The following is a 17,188-nucleotide window of genomic DNA, read 5'->3' as shown; positions in this document are numbered from 1 at the left end:
CGTGTAATACAGACAGTCCCAGTGTCACCTCACTCTCAGAACACATGTAATACAGACAGTCCCGGTGTCCCCTCACTCTCAGGACACATGTAATACAGACAGTCCCAGGGTCCCCTCACTCTCAGAACACTTGTAATGCAGACAGTCCCAGTGTCCCCTCACTCTCAGGACACGTGTAATACAGACAGTCCCAGTGTCTCCTCACTCTCAGGACACATGTAATACAGACAGTCCTGGTGTCACCTCACTCTCAGAACACATGTAATACAGACAGTCCCGGGGTCCCCTCACTCTCAGGACACATGTAATACAGACAGTCCCGGTGTCCCCTCACTCTCAGGACACATGTAATACAGACAGTCCCGGTGTCACCTCACTCTCAGAACACATGTAATACAGACAGTCCCGGTGTCCCCTCACTCTCAGGACACATGTAATACAGACAGTCCGAGGGTCCCCTCACTCTCAGAACACTTGTAATGCAGACAGTCCCAGTGTCCCCTCACTCTCAGGACACGTGTAATACAGACAGTCCCAGTGTCCCCTCACTCTCAGAACACATGTAATACAGACAGTCCCGGTGTCTCCTCACTCTCAGGACACATGTAATACAGACAGTCCCGGTGTCCCCTCACTCTCAGAGTACATGTAATACAGACAGTCCCAGGGTCCCCTCACTCTCAGAACACTTGTAATGCAGACAGTCCCAGTGTCCCCTCACTCTCAGGACACGTGTAACACAGACAGTCCCAGTGTCCCCTCACTCTCAGAACACATGTAATACAGACAGTCCCGGTGTCTCCTCACTCTCAGGACACATGTAATACAGACAGTCCCGGGGTCCCCTCACTCTCAGGACACATGTAATACAGACAGTCCCGGTGTCTCCTCACTCCCAGAACACATGTAATACAGACAGTCCCGGGGTCCCCTCACTCTGAGGACACATGTAATACAGACAGTCCCGGTGTCCCCACACTCTCAGGACACGTGTAATACAGTCCCAGTGTCCCCTCACTCCAGGGTCACGGGTAATACAGACAGTCTAGGTGCCCCTCACTCTCAGGACACATGTAATACAGACAGTCCCGGTGTCTCCTCACTCCCAGAACACATGTAATACAGACAGTCCCAGGGTCCCCTCACTCTGAGGACACATGTAATACAGACAGTCCCGGTGTCCCCACACTCTCAGGACACGTGTAATACAGTCCCAGTGTCCCCTCACTCCAGGGTCACGGGTAATACAGACAGTCTAGGTGCCCCTCACTCTCAGGACACGTGTAATACAGACAGTACCAGTGTTCCCTCACTCGCAGGACACATGTAATACAGACAGTCCCGGTGTCACCTCACTCTCACAACACATGTAATACAGACAGTCCCGGGGTCCCCTCACTTTCAGGACAAATGTAATACAGACAGTCCCGGTGTCACCTCACTCTCAGAACACATGTAATACAGACAGTCCCGGTGTCCCCTCACTCTCAGGACACATGTAATACAGACAGTCCCGGTGTCCCCTCACTCTCAGGACACATGTAATACAGACAGTCCCAGGGTCCCCTCACTCTCAGAACACTTGTAATGCAGACAGTCCCAGTGTCCCCTCACTCTCAGGACACGTGTAATACAGATAGTCCCAGTGTCCCCTCACTCTCAGAACACATGTAATACAGACAGTCCCGGTGTCACCTCACTCTCAGAGCACATGTAATGCAGACAGTCCCAGTGTCCCCTCACTCTCAGGACACATGTAATACAGACAGTCCTGGTGTCACCTCACTCTCAGAACACATGTAATACAGACAGTCCCGGGGTCCCCTCACTCTCAGGACACATGTAATACAGACAGCCCCGGTGTCCCCACACTCTCAGGACACGTGTAATACAGTCCCAGTGTCCCCTCACTCCAGGGTCACGGGTAATACAGACAGTCTAGGTGCCCCTCACTCTCAGGACACGTGTAATACAGACAGTCCCAGTGTTCCCTCACTCGCAGGACACGTGTAATACAGACAGTCCCGGTGTCACCTCACTCTCAGAACACATGTAATACAGACAGTCCCGGTGTCACCTCACTCTCAGAGCACATGTAATGCAGACAGTCCCAGTGTCCCCTCACTCTCAGGACACATGTAATACAGACAGTCCTGGTGTCACCTCACTCTCAGAACACATGTAATACAGACAGTCCCGGGGTCCCCTCACTCTCAGGACACATGTAATACAGACAGCCCCGGTGTCTCCTCACTCCCAGAACACGTGTAATACAGACAGTCCCGGTGTCCCCACACTCTCAGGACACATGTAATACAGACAGTCCCGGTGTCTCCTCACTCCCAGAACACATGTAATACAGACAGTCCCAGGGTCCCCTCACTCTGAGGACACATGTAATACAGACAGTCCCGGTGTCCCCACACTCTCAGGACACGTGTAATACAGTCCCAGTGTCCCCTCACTCCAGGGTCACGGGTAATACAGACAGTCTAGGTGCCCCTCACTCTCAGGACACTTGTAATACAGACAGTCCCAGTGTTCCCTCACTCGCAGGACACGTGTAATACAGACAGTCCCGGTGTCACCTCACTCTCAGAACACATGTAATACAGACAGTCCCGGTGTCCCCTCACTTTCAGGACACATGTAGTACAGACAGTCCCGGTGTCACCTCACTCTCAGAACACATGTAATACAGACAGTCCCGGTGTCCCCTCACTTTCAGGACACATGTAATACAGACAGTCCCGGTGTCACCTCACTCTCAGAACACATGTAATACAGACAGTCCCGGTGTCCCCTCACTTTCAGGACACATGTAATACAGACAGTCCCGGTGTCTCCTCACTCTCAGGGACATGTAATACAGACATTCCCGGTGTCTCCTCACTCTCAGGACACGTGTAATACAGACAGTCCCGGTGTCTCCTCACTCTCAGGACATGGGTAATACAGACAGTCCTGGTGTCTCCTCACTCTCAGAACACATGTAATACAGACAGTCCCGGTGTCACCTCACTCTCAGAGCACATGTAATGCAGACAGTCCCAGTGTCCCCTCACTCTCAGGACACATGTAATACAGACAGTCCTGGTGTCACCTCACTCTCAGAACACATGTAATACAGACAGTCCCGGGGTCACCTCACTCTCAGGACACATGTAATACAGACAGTCCCGGTGTCTCCTCACTCCCAGAACACGTGTAATACAGACAGTCCCGGTGTCCCCACACTCTCAGGACACATGTAATACAGACAGTCCCGGTGTCTCCTCACTCCCAGAACACATGTAATACAGACAGTCCCAGGGTCCCCTCACTCTGAGGACACATGTAATACAGACAGTCCCGGTGTCCCCACACTCTCAGGACACGTGTAATACAGTCCCAGTGTCCCCTCACTCCAGGGTCACGGGTAATACAGACAGTCTAGGTGCCCCTCACTCTCAGGACACGTGTAATACAGACAGTCCCAGTGTTCCCTCACTCGCAGGACACGTGTAATACAGACAGTCCCGGTGTCACCTCACTCTCAGAACACATGTAATACAGACAGTCCCGGTGTCCCCTCACTTTCAGGACACATGTAGTACAGACAGTCCCGGTGTCACCTCACTCTCAGAACACATGTAATACAGACAGTCCCGGTGTCCCCTCACTTTCAGGACACATGTAATACAGACAGTCCCGGTGTCACCTCACTCTCAGAACACATGTAATACAGACAGTCCCGGTGTCCCCTCACTTTCAGGACACATGTAATACAGACAGTCCCGGTGTCTCCTCACTCTCAGGGACATGTAATACAGACATTCCCGGTGTCTCCTCACTCTCAGGACACGTGTAATACAGACAGTCCCGGTGTCTCCTCACTCTCAGGACATGGGTAATACAGACAGTCCTGGTGTCTCCTCACTCTCAGGACACGGGTAATACAGACAGTCCCAGTGTCCCCTCACTCTCAGGACATGGGTAATACAGACAGTCCCGGTGTCTCCTCACTCTCAGGGACATGTAATACAGACATTCCCGGTGTCCCCTCACTCTCAGGACACGTGTAATACAGACAGTCCCGGTGTCTCCTCACTCTCAGGACACATGTAATAGAGACATTCCCGGTGTCTCCTCACTCTCAGGACACAGGTAATACAGACAGTCCCGGTGTCTCCTCACTCTCAGGACACATGTAATACAGACAGTCCCGGTGTCCCCTCACTCTCAGGACACAGGTAATATAGACAGTCCCGGTGTTTCCTCACTCTCAGGACACATGTAATACAGACAGTCCCGGTGTCTCCTCACTCTCAGGACATGGGTAATACAGATAGTCCCGGTGTCTCCTCACTCTCAGGACACTTGTAATACAGACAGTCCCAGTGTCTCCTCACTCTCAGGACACATGTAATACAGACAGTCCCGGTGTCTCCTCACTCTCAGGACACATGTAATACAGACAGTCCCGGTGTCCCCTCACTCTCAGGACACGTGTAATACAGACAGTCCCGGTGTCACCTCACTCTCAGGACACATGTAATACAGACAGTCCCGGTGTCTCCTCACTCTCAGGACATGGGTAATACAGACAGTCCCGGTGTCCTCTCACTCTCAGGACACATGTAATACAGACAGTCCCGGTGTCACCTCTCTCTCAGGACACATGTAATACAGACAGTCCCGGTGTCTCCTCACTCTCAGGACACATGTAATACAGACAGTCCCGGTGTCCCCTCACTCTCAGGACACATGTAATACAGACAGTCCCGGTGTCACCTCACTCTCAGGACACATGTAATACAGACAGTCCCGGTGTCACCTCACTCTCAGAACACATGTAATACAGACAGTCCCGGTGTCCCCTCACTCTCAGGACACATGTAATACAGACAGTCCCGGTGTCACCTCACTCTCAGGACACATGTAATACAGACAGTCCCGGTGTCTCCTCACTCTCAGGACATGGGTAATACAGATAGTCCTGGTGTCTCCTCACTCTCAGGACACATGTAATACAGACAGTCCCGGTGTCACCTCACTCTCAGGACACATGTAATACAGACAGTCCCGGTGTCTCCTCACTCTCAGGACACATGTAATACAGATAGTCCTGGTGTCTCCTCACTCTCAGGACATGGGTAATACAGACAGTCCCGGTGTCCCCTCACTCTCAGGACACATGTAATACAGACAGTCCTGGTGTCCCCTCACTCTCAGGACACAGGTAATACAGACAGTCCCGGTGTCACCTCACTCTCAGGACACATGTAATACACACAGTCCTGGTGTCTCCTCACTCTCAGGACACATGTAATACAGACAGTCCCTGTGTCCCCTCACTCTCAGTAGACGGGTAATACAGACAGTCCCGGTGTCCCCTCACTCTCAGGACACAGGTAATACAGACAGTCCCAGTGTCCCCCCACTCTCGGGAGACGGGTAATACTGACAGTCCCGGTGTCCCCTCACTCTCAGGAGACGGGTAATACAGACAGTCCCGGTGTCCCCTCACTCTCAGGAGACGGGTAATACAGACAGTCATTCTCAGACTGTGAAGAGGGTACTTATAATAAGAAGGATACAATAGAGAGGAGTGTGGATCTGCATTTATTGCTTTTCAGAAATTATTTTTTTCCTCTAGTAGCTCAGCAGCACATTACTTAGCGCTGTTCATTGCAGGAGTTACAGTCAGCCATTGTAGGGGGGATACTGCAAATAACTCACAATTCTATCTTCCCAGAAAGCACAGGTAGAAGAGAAGACAGAGAAGATCCAAGGTGAGGTCACGGTGTGATGTATATAGTGTAGAAGGTGATGTCATGGTTGGATATAGATATATATGGTGTAGAAGGTGAGGTCACGGTGGGATGTATATGGTATAGAGGGTGAGGTCATGGTTGGATATATATGGTGTAGAAGGTGAGGTCACAATGGGATGAACAGTATATGGTATAGAGGGTGAGGTCATGGTTGGATATATATGGTGTAGAAGGTGAGGTCACGGTGGGATGTATATGGTATAGAGGGTGAGGTCATGGTTGGATATATATGGTGTAGAAGGTGAGGTCACAGTGGGATGTACAGTATATGGTATAGAGGGTGAGGTCATGGTTGGATATATATGGTGTAGAAGGTGAGGTCACGGTATATGGTATAGAGGGTGAGGTCATGGTTGGATATATATGGTGTAGAAGGTGAGGTCACAGTGGGATGTATATGGTATAGAGCAGGCATTCCCAACCACGGTCCTCAAGGCACACCAACAGTGCAGGTTTTAGTGATATCCAGGCTTCAGCACAGATGGTTAAATCAAAATATCTGAGGTACTAATTAAGTCACCTGTGTTCAAGCCTGGAGATCACTAAAACCAGGACTGTTAGTGTGCCTTGAGGACCGAAGTTGGGAATGTCTGGTATAGAGGGTGAGGTCATGTTTGTATATATATGGTGTAGAAGGTGAGGTAACGGTGGGATGTATATTATATAGAGGGTGAGGTCATGGTTGGCTATATATGGTATAGAGGGTGAGGTCGTGGTTGGATATATATGGTGTAGAAGGTGAGGTCATGGTGGGATGTATTTGGTATAGAGGGTGAGGTCATGGTTTGATATATATGGTGTAGAAGGCGAGGTCACGGTTGGATGTATATGGTATAGAAGGTGAGGTCATGGTTGGATATATATGGTGTAGAAGGTGAGGTCACGGTAGGATGTATATGGTACAGATGGTGAGGTCATGGTTGGATATATATGGTGTAGAAGATGAGGTCACGGTGGGATGTATATGGTATAGAGGGTGAGGTTATGGTTGGACATATATGGTGTAGAAGGAGAAGTCACATTGGGATGTATATGGTATAGAGGGTGAGGTCATGGTTGGATATATATGGTGTAGAAAGTGAGATCACGTTGGGATGTATATGGTATAGAGGGTGAGGTCATGGTTGGATATATATGGTGTAGAAGGTGAGGTCACGGTGGGATGTACAGTATATAGTATAGAAGGTGAGGTCATGGTTGAATATATATGGTGTAGAAGAGAGATCACGGTGGGATGTATATGGTATAGAGCAGGGGTCTTCAACCCGTGGCCCGCGGGCCACAGGTGGCCCGCTGCTATGGTTTCCATGGCCCGCCGACGCGCCCGCCCGCAGCGCACATATGAACACAAAAAAAAATTTTTTTTTCCCTTTCCCGGAGTCATGTGACTCCCCCGCACTGTCACTGGTTGCCTGTGAAGAAGGGGAGTAGCTCCTCTTAGGCTGGTCAGTGGTCTGGTCACCCTTACTGTGTCTCCCTCCCTGTGTCTCCCTCCGCCTGCAGTGTTGAATAGGTGGGTGAGAGCGGCGGGGACCCGGCTGGGGGGGGTGCGGCAAGTTACCATTGAGAGCAGGGGGCAGTGCGGGAACCCGGCGGGCGGGAGCGGAGGGGGTGCGGCAGCATGTATGCAGCCTGAGCATGGCTGTGTGCGGCGGGGACCCGGCGCGGGGGGGGGGGGGGGGGGGCTGCGGCAGGAGAATAAAAGTGTATAAGTGTTGAGGGCAGGGGGCAGTGCAGGAACCCGGCGTGCGGGAGCGGCGGGGACGGGGGTGCGGCAGCCTGAGCATGGCAGTGAATAAATTAGTATTGAGGGCAGGGGGCGTGGCGGGGGACCCAGCAGGGGGTGTATTAAGTATTAAGAGCAGAGATGGCAGGGAGCATGCTTTGACAATGCTGCTGTCTGTCTGTGATGGGGAGGAGGGAGGGTATGATAGCACCTATGTCTTGACATAGGCGCTATCATACCCTCCCTCCCCCCATCACAGACAGACAGCAGCAATATTGTGAAAGCATGCCCACATTATACCCACCAGTCCAGTGATACTGCCGTATGAGTCCAGTTCAGTGATACAGCCGTATAAGTCCAGTGGTAGTGCCATATAAGTCCAGTGGTACTGCCGTATAAGTCCAGTCCATTGATACAGCCGTATAAGTTCAGTGGTACAGCCGTATAAGTCCAGTGGTACTGCCGTATAAGTCCAGTCCAGTGATATAGCCGAATAAGTCCAGTGGTACAGCCATATAAGTCCAGTCCTATTCTGGACTATATATGGATTATAGGCCCTATGTGGTGGTGGAGCTGGGGAGAGAATGATAATGGCAGATTTAATGTCTGTATGGGGGTGGGGTTGGGAATAATGGGGGCTGTGATTCCTGTTTATGTGGTGGGTGCTGGGGTGGGAATGACAATGGCAGATGTAATGTCTATGTATGGGGGTGGGGATGGGAATAATGGGGGCTGTGATTTCTGAGATGTGTTTCTACCACCTATGATACATTGTGTGTGTGTATATATATATTTAAAAAAAGGCCAGCAAACATCCATTTATCATGCAAAAGTATTTTAGTAGCACAAAAGTACATTTATATGTGCATAAAAACAGGCATAGACCGGTAGATAGAATATTCAAAATGTAGAAGGGGTACTTAGCCACAAGTGTCATCATAAGAAAGGTCCGATCATAATGCCAAACAGATTCACAGCACACCCGACAGCTGTTTCGGTGTTACTCCTGCACCTTACTTACTCACTCACCCATGACTAAGGTGTAGGAGTAACACCATCGATGGGTCTGGTGAATATTGACAATGTTATCAGTCTGGCAAAAAGTGTTCAGTTAATCTCGGTTGGTATTTCTCTGTATTAACTACTGCTATCTATGCTCTTTTTATTATTTCTGTAACTATTTTCATTGGTGTTTTGTTTATATTATAGCCCCCACCTATATTGTCCCCAGCGATTGTCAGCCGTCAGAGCGGAACTCCGTGGCTGGTCTCTCGAACGCGGAAGTTGGATCCCTGGTGGAACGCATGCTATGCGTTTTCCCTGGTTACCAGCTCTGTAATGACAGAGACACGTGATGTTTCCAGCTGTACAGGCAGGTGACGCAAGCAGGAATCAAGGTGGCGGGTAAGTCAGTGTGCGGGGGGTATTTAAATTGGATTTGTGTGTGTGTCTGTTGTGGTCTGTATTGAGGTCCTGAGGAAGGGGGAGACCCTGAAAACGTTAGGTTAGACCTACATCTTGAAATACAGCGTTTTTATCTGCTGCATGTCTCCTTGAGTGCCTCATTTTGGATATATATATATATATATATATATATATTGTCCCATCTATAGAATGTATTCTGTGGCTGTACCCATGCTATATGCCCCAGTAACCTATCAGGATTATTTTATATATGCTTACATTTCTTTATTGATTGTTTTTAGCTTGACATAAAGCTACACGCCAGAAGCCTCCATACCAAAGAACTAGTGTTGAGTTGGATTTTGTTTCATGCTTCAAAATGGCAGCTTCCATTGTGAGCTGGTGACAGGGGAATTTTAAAGGCAAGCTCACAGGGATCTGAGGAGTACTTCTCATACAAATCTGTCCTACAAGCACACACGGGCTGGAGTGTATACTTCATTGAGTCTTTATTACTTATTTTTTCTATAGTCAGCTATAAATAGAAGCAGATTTTATTCTACAGTCACTCAGTCGTGAACAGTGGGATCATTGTTTAGGTTCATCTGCTTTGCCATGGCGTCTACAAGTAAAAAGCATAAAACAAGTGAATGTTCCCGGCTTTTTAATCAAAGGTGGACCAATTTGTACTTTTTTGTGGAGATTGACGATAAGCCAGTGTGTTTAGTTTGTCGTGAGTCATTGTCAGTATTAAAAGAATACAATATAAAGCGACACTATGAGACAAAACATGCGTCCAAGTTCAATCACCTTCAAGGGCAACCTCGTGTGGATAAAGTGAACGATCTCCAAAAAGATCTAAAACGCCAGCAGGGTACTTTTAAAAGGCATATGGAAGAGAGTGAAGCGTGCGTCAAAGCAAGTTATGTAATAGCTGAAAAAATTGCTAAAAAAACAAAAGCCTTCTTGGACGGTGAGTTCGTAAAAGAGTGTCTCATCGCTGCTGGGGAAATTCTCTATCCAAAGAATAACGAACTGTTTAAAAAATTGAGTTTGTCTGGTGTAACTGTAGCACGACGTGTCGAAGAACTTGCCAATGACATTGAAGGAACTTTAAAAAAACGGCTGTACGCATTTAAGTCATATTCACTTGCTTTAGATGAGAGCACAGATGTGAAGGATACAGCACAACTGGCTATCTTTGTCCGTGGCATTGATCAACACTTCAATGTGACAGAAGAGCTGCTAGCGCTTGTACCTATGAAGGGAACGACGAAAGGCACTGATATTCTGGAAGCCACCAAGAAAACACTCCAGCGTTTCGACTTCAGCTTATCCAACCTTGTGGGAGTGGTAACTGATGGTGCCCCTGCTATTATGGTGGGAAGGAATGAAGGGTTTGTTGCACTTTTAAAAAAAGAACCGGAACTAGAAGGAAAAGATCTCATCCAGTACCACTGTTTAATCCACCAGGAGAATTTGTGTGCGAAAACGATTGGATTTGAGAATGTAATGAAAGTTATTGTGTCTGTAGTCAACTTTATTAGGGCACGAGGATTGAATCATCGTCAATTCCAAGAATTTTTGACACAAGAGTGCCAAGCGGATCACGGCGACGTGGTTTATTATAGTGAGGTGCGTTGGTTGAGCAGAGGGAAGGTACTTAAGAGAGTCTTTGACTTAAGAAGTGAAATAGAAGAGTTCATGCAAACCAAGGGGAAGCCGATTGCAGAATTTAATGATCCAAAGTGGATTTCAGATTTTGCCTTTGTGACCGACATCTCCTTGCATATGAATGACCTAAATACGCGGCTACAATCCAAGGATCAGCTGGTGCACACTCTGTTTGATCACATTAAAACTTTTGTAGAAAAGCTCAAACTTTGGGAGGCACAACTCACGAAAAAAGACTTTACACATTTTAAGCTTCTCGGTGAGTCCAACTGTTTGTCTCCTGGTGATTACGCTACAAAATTAAGCATGATGCGAAGTGAGTTTGAAGACAGATTTAGTGATTTCCGTAATCAACAGTCTTTTTTCGATTTATTTTCTATGCCTTTTACTGTCAATGCTGCCAATATGCCAGGCTCAGTACAAATGGAGCTGCTTGATCTCCAAAACAACTCATCTTTGCGAGAAAAATTCTTCAATGTGCCCTTGTTTACGTTTTACAAAGACTACATTTCTCAGGACACATTCCCTTATCTCTGGCAGCACGCTTTGAAGATGTGTGCTTTGTTAGGAAGCACATACTTATGTGAGCAATTCTTCTCAAGGATGAAGAACGCAAAGTCCAAGACAAGAACTCAGCTTACAGACCAACATCTTGAGAATACTCTGCGCATAGCGACTTCTAACATTGATGCCAACATCGACAAGCTGGCCAAGCAAAAACAATGCCAAGTTTCCCACTGATATGAACTTATTATAATAACAAAGGTAAAGTAGACCATGTTTCATTCATTAAATTACAATAATTATCTTTTGAAGTCTTTTTTATGGTCTTATGAGTCTAGAAAAGGTCTCATTACAATCATAAATTAAAATTTAGATTCTAAATACCGCAGTATAGCTTAGTGGCCCTCGGCTTCGTTTCATTTTTTTTATGTGGCCCACACTGTCTTAAAGGTTGAAGACCCCTGGTATAGAGGATGAGGTCATGGTTGGATATATATATAATGTAGAAGGTGAAGTCACAGTGGGATGTATATAGTATAGAGTGTGAGGTCATGGTTGGACATATATATGGTGTAGAAAGTGAGGTCACGGTGAGATGTGTATGGTATAGAGGGTGAGGTCATGGTTGGATATATATGGTGTAGAAGGTGAGGTCACGGTGGGATGTATAGAAGGTGAGGTCATGGTTGGCTATATATGATGTAGAATGTGAGGTCACGGTGGGATATATATGTGTATATGATATAGAGGGTGGGGTCATGGTCGGATAGATATGGTGTAGAAGGTGATGTCATGGTTGGATGTATATGGTATAAAGGGTGAGATCACGATGGGATATATATGGTGTAGAGGGTGAGGCCATGGTTGGATATATATGGTGTAGAAGGTGAGGTCATGGTGGGATGTATATGGTATAGAGGGTGAGGTTATAGTTAGATATATATGGTGTAAAAGGTGAGGTCGCAGTGGGATGTATATGGTATAGAGGGTGAGGTCATGGTTGGATATATGTGGTGTAGGAGGGGAGGTCACGGTGGGACGTATATGGTATAGAGGGTGAGGTCATGGTTGGATATTGTAGTTTAGAAAGTCAGGTCACGGTGGGATGTATATGGCATAGAGGGTGAGGTCATGGTTGGATATATATGGTGTAGAAGGTGAGGTCACGGTGGGATGTATATAGTGTAGAAGATGTGGTGAGGGAATGGGTGTGGTGTGGCAGTAGATGGGGTCTGATGTGGAAAGAGAAGGGTTCTGAGGCGGGAGATCAGTTGCGGTGTGAGGGGATATCGGGTGCAATGTGTCAAGAGATCGGGTATGGCGGGAGATGGGATGCGATGTGGCGGGTGATTGGGTGCGGTGCAACGGGATATCAGGTGCAATGTGGCGAGAGATCGGATGTCGGATGTGGGGAAGACGAGGTGCGATGTTGCAGGAGACGTGGCGGGAGACGGGGTGCGATGTGGCAAGAGATTGGGCGCTGCATGACGGGATATCGGGGAGCAATGTGACAATATCGGGTGCGCCGTTGTGGGAGATTGGGGGTGCGGTGTGGTGGGAGATTGGGGTGCGATGTGGCGGCAGGTCTGGTGCGGTGTGGCAGGAGATTAGGTGTCGGTGTGGTGGCGGGAGATTGGGGGTGTGGTCATGGTTGTATGGTGTAGAAGGAGAAGTCACATTGGGATGTATATGGTATAGAGCAGGGGTCTTCAACCTTTAAGACAGTGTGGGCCACATAAAAAAATGAAACGAAGCCGAGGGCCACTAAGCTATACTGCGGTATTTAGAATCTAAATTTTAATTTATGATTGTAATGAGACCTTTTCTAGACTCATAAGACCATAAAAAAGACTTCAAAAGATAATTATTGTAATTTAATGAATGAAACATGGTCTACTTTACCTTTGTTATTATAATAAGTTCATATCAGTGGGAAACTTGGCATTGTTTTTGCTTGGCCAGCTTGTCGATGTTGGCATCAATGTTAGAAGTCGCTATGCGCAGAGTATTCTCAAGATGTTGGTCTGTAAGCTGAGTTCTTGTCTTGGACTTTGCGTTCTTCATCCTTGAGAAGAATTGCTCACATAAGTATGTGCTTCCTAACAAAGCACACATCTTCAAAGCGTGCTGCCAGAGATAAGGGAATGTGTCCTGAGAAATGTAGTCTTTGTAAAACGTAAACAAGGGCACATTGAAGAATTTTTCTCGCAAAGATGAGTTGTTTTGGAGATCAAGCAGCTCCATTTGTACTGAGCCTGGCATATTGGCAGCATTGACAGTAAAAGGCATAGAAAATAAATCGAAAAAAGACTGTTGATTACGGAAATCACTAAATCTGTCTTCAAACTCACTTCGCATCATGCTTAATTTTGTAGCGTAATCACCAGGAGACAAACAGTTGGACTCACCGAGAAGCTTAAAATGTGTAAAGTCTTTTTTCGTGAGTTGTGCCTCCCAAAGTTTGAGCTTTTCTACAAAAGTTTTAATGTGATCAAACAGAGTGTGCACCAGCTGATCCTTGGATTGTAGCCGCGTATTTAGGTCATTCATATGCAAGGAGATGTCGGTCACAAAGGCAAAATCTGAAATCCACTTTGGATCATTAAATTCTGCAATCGGCTTCCCCTTGGTTTGCATGAACTCTTCTATTTCACTTCTAAAGTCAAAGACTCTCTTAAGTACCTTCCCTCTGCTCAACCAACGCACCTCACTATAATAAACCACGTCGCCGTGATCCGCTTGGCACTCTTGTGTCAAAAATTCTTGGAATTGACGATGATTCAATCCTCGTGCCCTAATAAAGTTGACTACAGACACAATAACTTTCATTACATTCTCAAATCCAATCGTTTTCGCACACAAATTCTCCTGGTGGATTAAACAGTGGTACTGGATGAGATCTTTTCCTTCTAGTTCCGGTTCTTTTTTTAAAAGTGCAACAAACCCTTCATTCCTTCCCACCATAGCAGGGGCACCATCAGTTACCACTCCCACAAGGTTGGATAAGCTGAAGTCGAAACGCTGGAGTGTTTTCTTGGTGGCTTCCAGAATATCAGTGCCTTTCGTCGTTCCCTTCATAGGTACAAGCGCTAGCAGCTCTTCTGTCACATTGAAGTGTTGATCAATGCCACGGACAAAGATAGCCAGTTGTGCTGTATCCTTCACATCTGTGCTCTCATCTAAAGCAAGTGAATATGACTTAAATGCGTACAGCCGTTTTTTTAAAGTTCCTTCAATGTCATTGGCAAGTTCTTCGACACGTCGTGCTACAGTTACACCAGACAAACTCAATTTTTTAAACAGTTCGTTATTCTTTGGATAGAGAATTTCCCCAGCAGCGATGAGACACTCTTTTACGAACTCACCGTCCAAGAAGGCTTTTGTTTTTTTAGCAATTTTTTCAGCTATTACATAACTTGCTTTGACGCACGCTTCACTCTCTTCCATATGCCTTTTAAAAGTACCCTGCTGGCGTTTTAGATCTTTTTGGAGATCGTTCACTTTATCCACACGAGGTTGCCCTTGAAGGTGATTGAACTTGGACGCATGTTTTGTCTCATAGTGTCGCTTTATATTGTATTCTTTTAATACTGACAATGACTCACGACAAACTAAACACACTGGCTTATCGTCAATCTCCACAAAAAAGTACAAATTGGTCCACCTTTGATTAAAAAGCCGGGAACATTCACTTGTTTTATGCTTTTTACTTGTAGACGCCATGGCAAAGCAGATGAACCTAAACAATGATCCCACTGTTCACGACTGAGTGACTGTAGAATAAAATCTGCTTCTATTTATAGCTGACTATAGAAAAAATAAGTAATAAAGACTCAATGAAGTATACACTCCAGCCCGTGTGTGCTTGTAGGACAGATTTGTATGAGAAGTACTCCTCAGATCCCTGTGAGCTTGCCTTTAAAATTCCCCTGTCACCAGCTCACAATGGAAGCTGCCATTTTGAAGCATGAAACAAAATCCAACTCAACACTAGTTCTTTGGTATGGAGGCTTCTGGCGTGTAGCTTTATGTCAAGCTAAAAACAATCAATAAAGAAATGTAAGCATATATAAAATAATCCTGATAGGTTACTGGGGCATATAGCATGGGTACAGCCACAGAATACATTCTATAGATGGGACAATATATATATATATATATATATATCCAAAATGAGGCACTCAAGGAGACATGCAGCAGATAAAAACGCTGTATTTCAAGATGTAGGTCTAACCTAACGTTTTCAGGGTCTCCCCCTTCCTCAGGACCTCAATACAGACCACAACAGACACACACACAAATCCAATTTAAATACCCCCCGCACACTGACTTACCCGCCACCTTGATTCCTGCTTGCGTCACCTGCCTGTACAGCTGGAAACATCACGTGTCTCTGTCATTACAGAGCTGGTAACCAGGGAAAACGCATAGCATGCGTTCCACCAGGGATCCAACTTCCGCGTTCGAGAGACCAGCCACGGAGTTCCGCTCTGACGGCTGACAATCGCTGGGGACAATATAGGTGGGGGCTATAATATAAACAAAACACCAATGAAAATAGTTACAGAAATAATAAAAAGAGCATAGATAGCAGTAGTTAATACAGAGAAATACCAACCGAGATTAACTGAACACTTTTTGCCAGACTGATAACATTGTCAATATTCACCAGACCCATCGATGGTGTTACTCCTACACCTTAGTCATGGGTGAGTGAGTAAGTAAGGTGTAGGAGTAACACCGAAACAGCTGTCGGGTGTGCTGTGAATCTGTTTGGCATTATGATCGGACCTTTCTTATGATGACACTTGTGGCTAAGTACCCCTTCTACATTTTGAATATTCTATCTACCGGTCTATGCCTGTTTTTATGCACATATAAATGTACTTTTGTGCTACTAAAATACTTTTGCATGATAAATGGATGTTTGCTGGCCTTTTTTTAAATATATATATACACACACACAATGTATCATAGGTGGTAGAAACACATCTCAGAAATCACAGCCCCCATTATTCCCATCCCCACCCCCATACACAGACATTACATCTGCCATTGTCATTCCCACCCCAGCACCCACCACATATACAGGAATCACAGCCCCCATTATTCCCAACCCCACCCCCATACAGACATTAAATCTGCCATTATCATTCTCTCCCCAGCTCCACCACCACATAGGGCCTATAATCCATATATAGTCCAGAATAGGACTGGACTTGTATGGCTGTACCACTGGACTTATTCGGCTATATCACTGGACTGGACTTATACGGCAGTACCACTGGACTTATACGGCTGTACCACTGAACTTATACGGCTGTATCAATGGACTGGACTTATACGGCAGTACCACTGGACTTATATGGCACTACCACTGGACTTATACGGCTGTATCACTGAACTGGACTCATACGGCAGTATCACTGGACTGGTGGGTATAATGTGGGCATGCTTTCACAATATTGCTGCTGTCTGTCTGTGATGGGGGGAGGGAGGGTATGATAGCGCCTATGTCAAGACTTAGGTGCTATCATACCCTCCCTCCTCCCCATCACAGACAGACAGCAGCATTGTCAAAGCATGCTCCCTGCCATCTCTGCTCTTAATACTTAATACACCCCCTGCTGGGTCCCCCGCCACGCCCCCTGCCCTCAATACTAATTTATTCACTGCCATGCTCAGGCTGCCGCACCCCCGTCCCCGCCGCTCCCGCACGCCGGGTTCCTGCACTGCCCCCTGCCCTCAACACTTATACACTTTTATTCTCCTGCCGCAGCCCCCCCCCCCCCCCCCCCCCCCGCGCCGGGTCCCCGCCGCCCACAGCCATGCTCAGGCTGCATACATGCTGCCGCACCCCCTCCGCTCCCACCCGCCGGGTTCCCGCACTGCCCCCTGCTCTCAATGGTAACTTGCCGCACCCCCCCCAGCCGGGTCCCCGCCGCTCTCACCCACCTATTCAACACTGCAGGCGGAGGGAGACACAGGGAGGGAGACACAGTAAGGGTGACCAGACCACTGACCAGCCTAAGAGGAGCTACTCCCCTTCTTCACAGGCAACCAG

General features: G+C 47.1%; 2 protein-coding genes across 3 annotated transcripts in view; one reads left to right on the top strand and one right to left on the bottom strand.

Moving 5' to 3' along the window:
- LOC134969699 (myb-like protein X) overlaps nucleotides 1-17,188 on the top strand; it is a 235,040-nt gene that overhangs the window by 50,855 nt on the left and 166,997 nt on the right. For both annotated transcript variants that reach the window (XM_063945819.1, XM_063945820.1), the window contains one exon: nucleotides 5,738-5,774. In XM_063945819.1, the coding sequence (XP_063801889.1) occupies nucleotides 5,738-5,774 (37 nt within the window). The remainder of the gene's footprint in view (nucleotides 1-5,737; nucleotides 5,775-17,188) is intronic.
- On the bottom strand, nucleotides 13,136-15,648 carry LOC134969908 (general transcription factor II-I repeat domain-containing protein 2-like). The gene is made up of 3 exons (XM_063946081.1): nucleotides 15,459-15,648; nucleotides 13,315-15,160; nucleotides 13,136-13,189 (listed from the first exon to the last, which is right to left on the bottom strand). The coding sequence occupies exons 2-3, from the start codon at nucleotides 14,845-14,847 to the stop codon at nucleotides 13,136-13,138; spliced, it is 1,587 nt and encodes a 528-aa protein (XP_063802151.1). The 5' UTR covers nucleotides 14,848-15,160; nucleotides 15,459-15,648.

The sequence above is a fragment of the Pseudophryne corroboree genome, chromosome 11 (genome assembly GCF_028390025.1).
Source record: "Pseudophryne corroboree isolate aPseCor3 chromosome 11, aPseCor3.hap2, whole genome shotgun sequence".
Lineage (NCBI taxonomy): Eukaryota > Metazoa > Chordata > Amphibia > Anura > Myobatrachidae > Pseudophryne > Pseudophryne corroboree.
This window is presented reverse-complemented; position numbering and strand designations above follow the sequence as displayed.

What these genes read in the sequence shown, in the direction of transcription:
- LOC134969908 (XM_063946081.1), bottom strand. Translation starts at nt 14,847, where the DNA reads ATGGCGTCTACAAGTAAAAAGCATAAAACAAGTGAATGTTCCCGGCTT. An exon ending in TGCGAGAAAAATTCTTCAAT is followed by an intron (nt 13,190 to 13,314) that starts GTGCCCTTGTTT and finishes ATTCTTCTCAAG; the next exon opens with GATGAAGAACGCAAAGTCCA.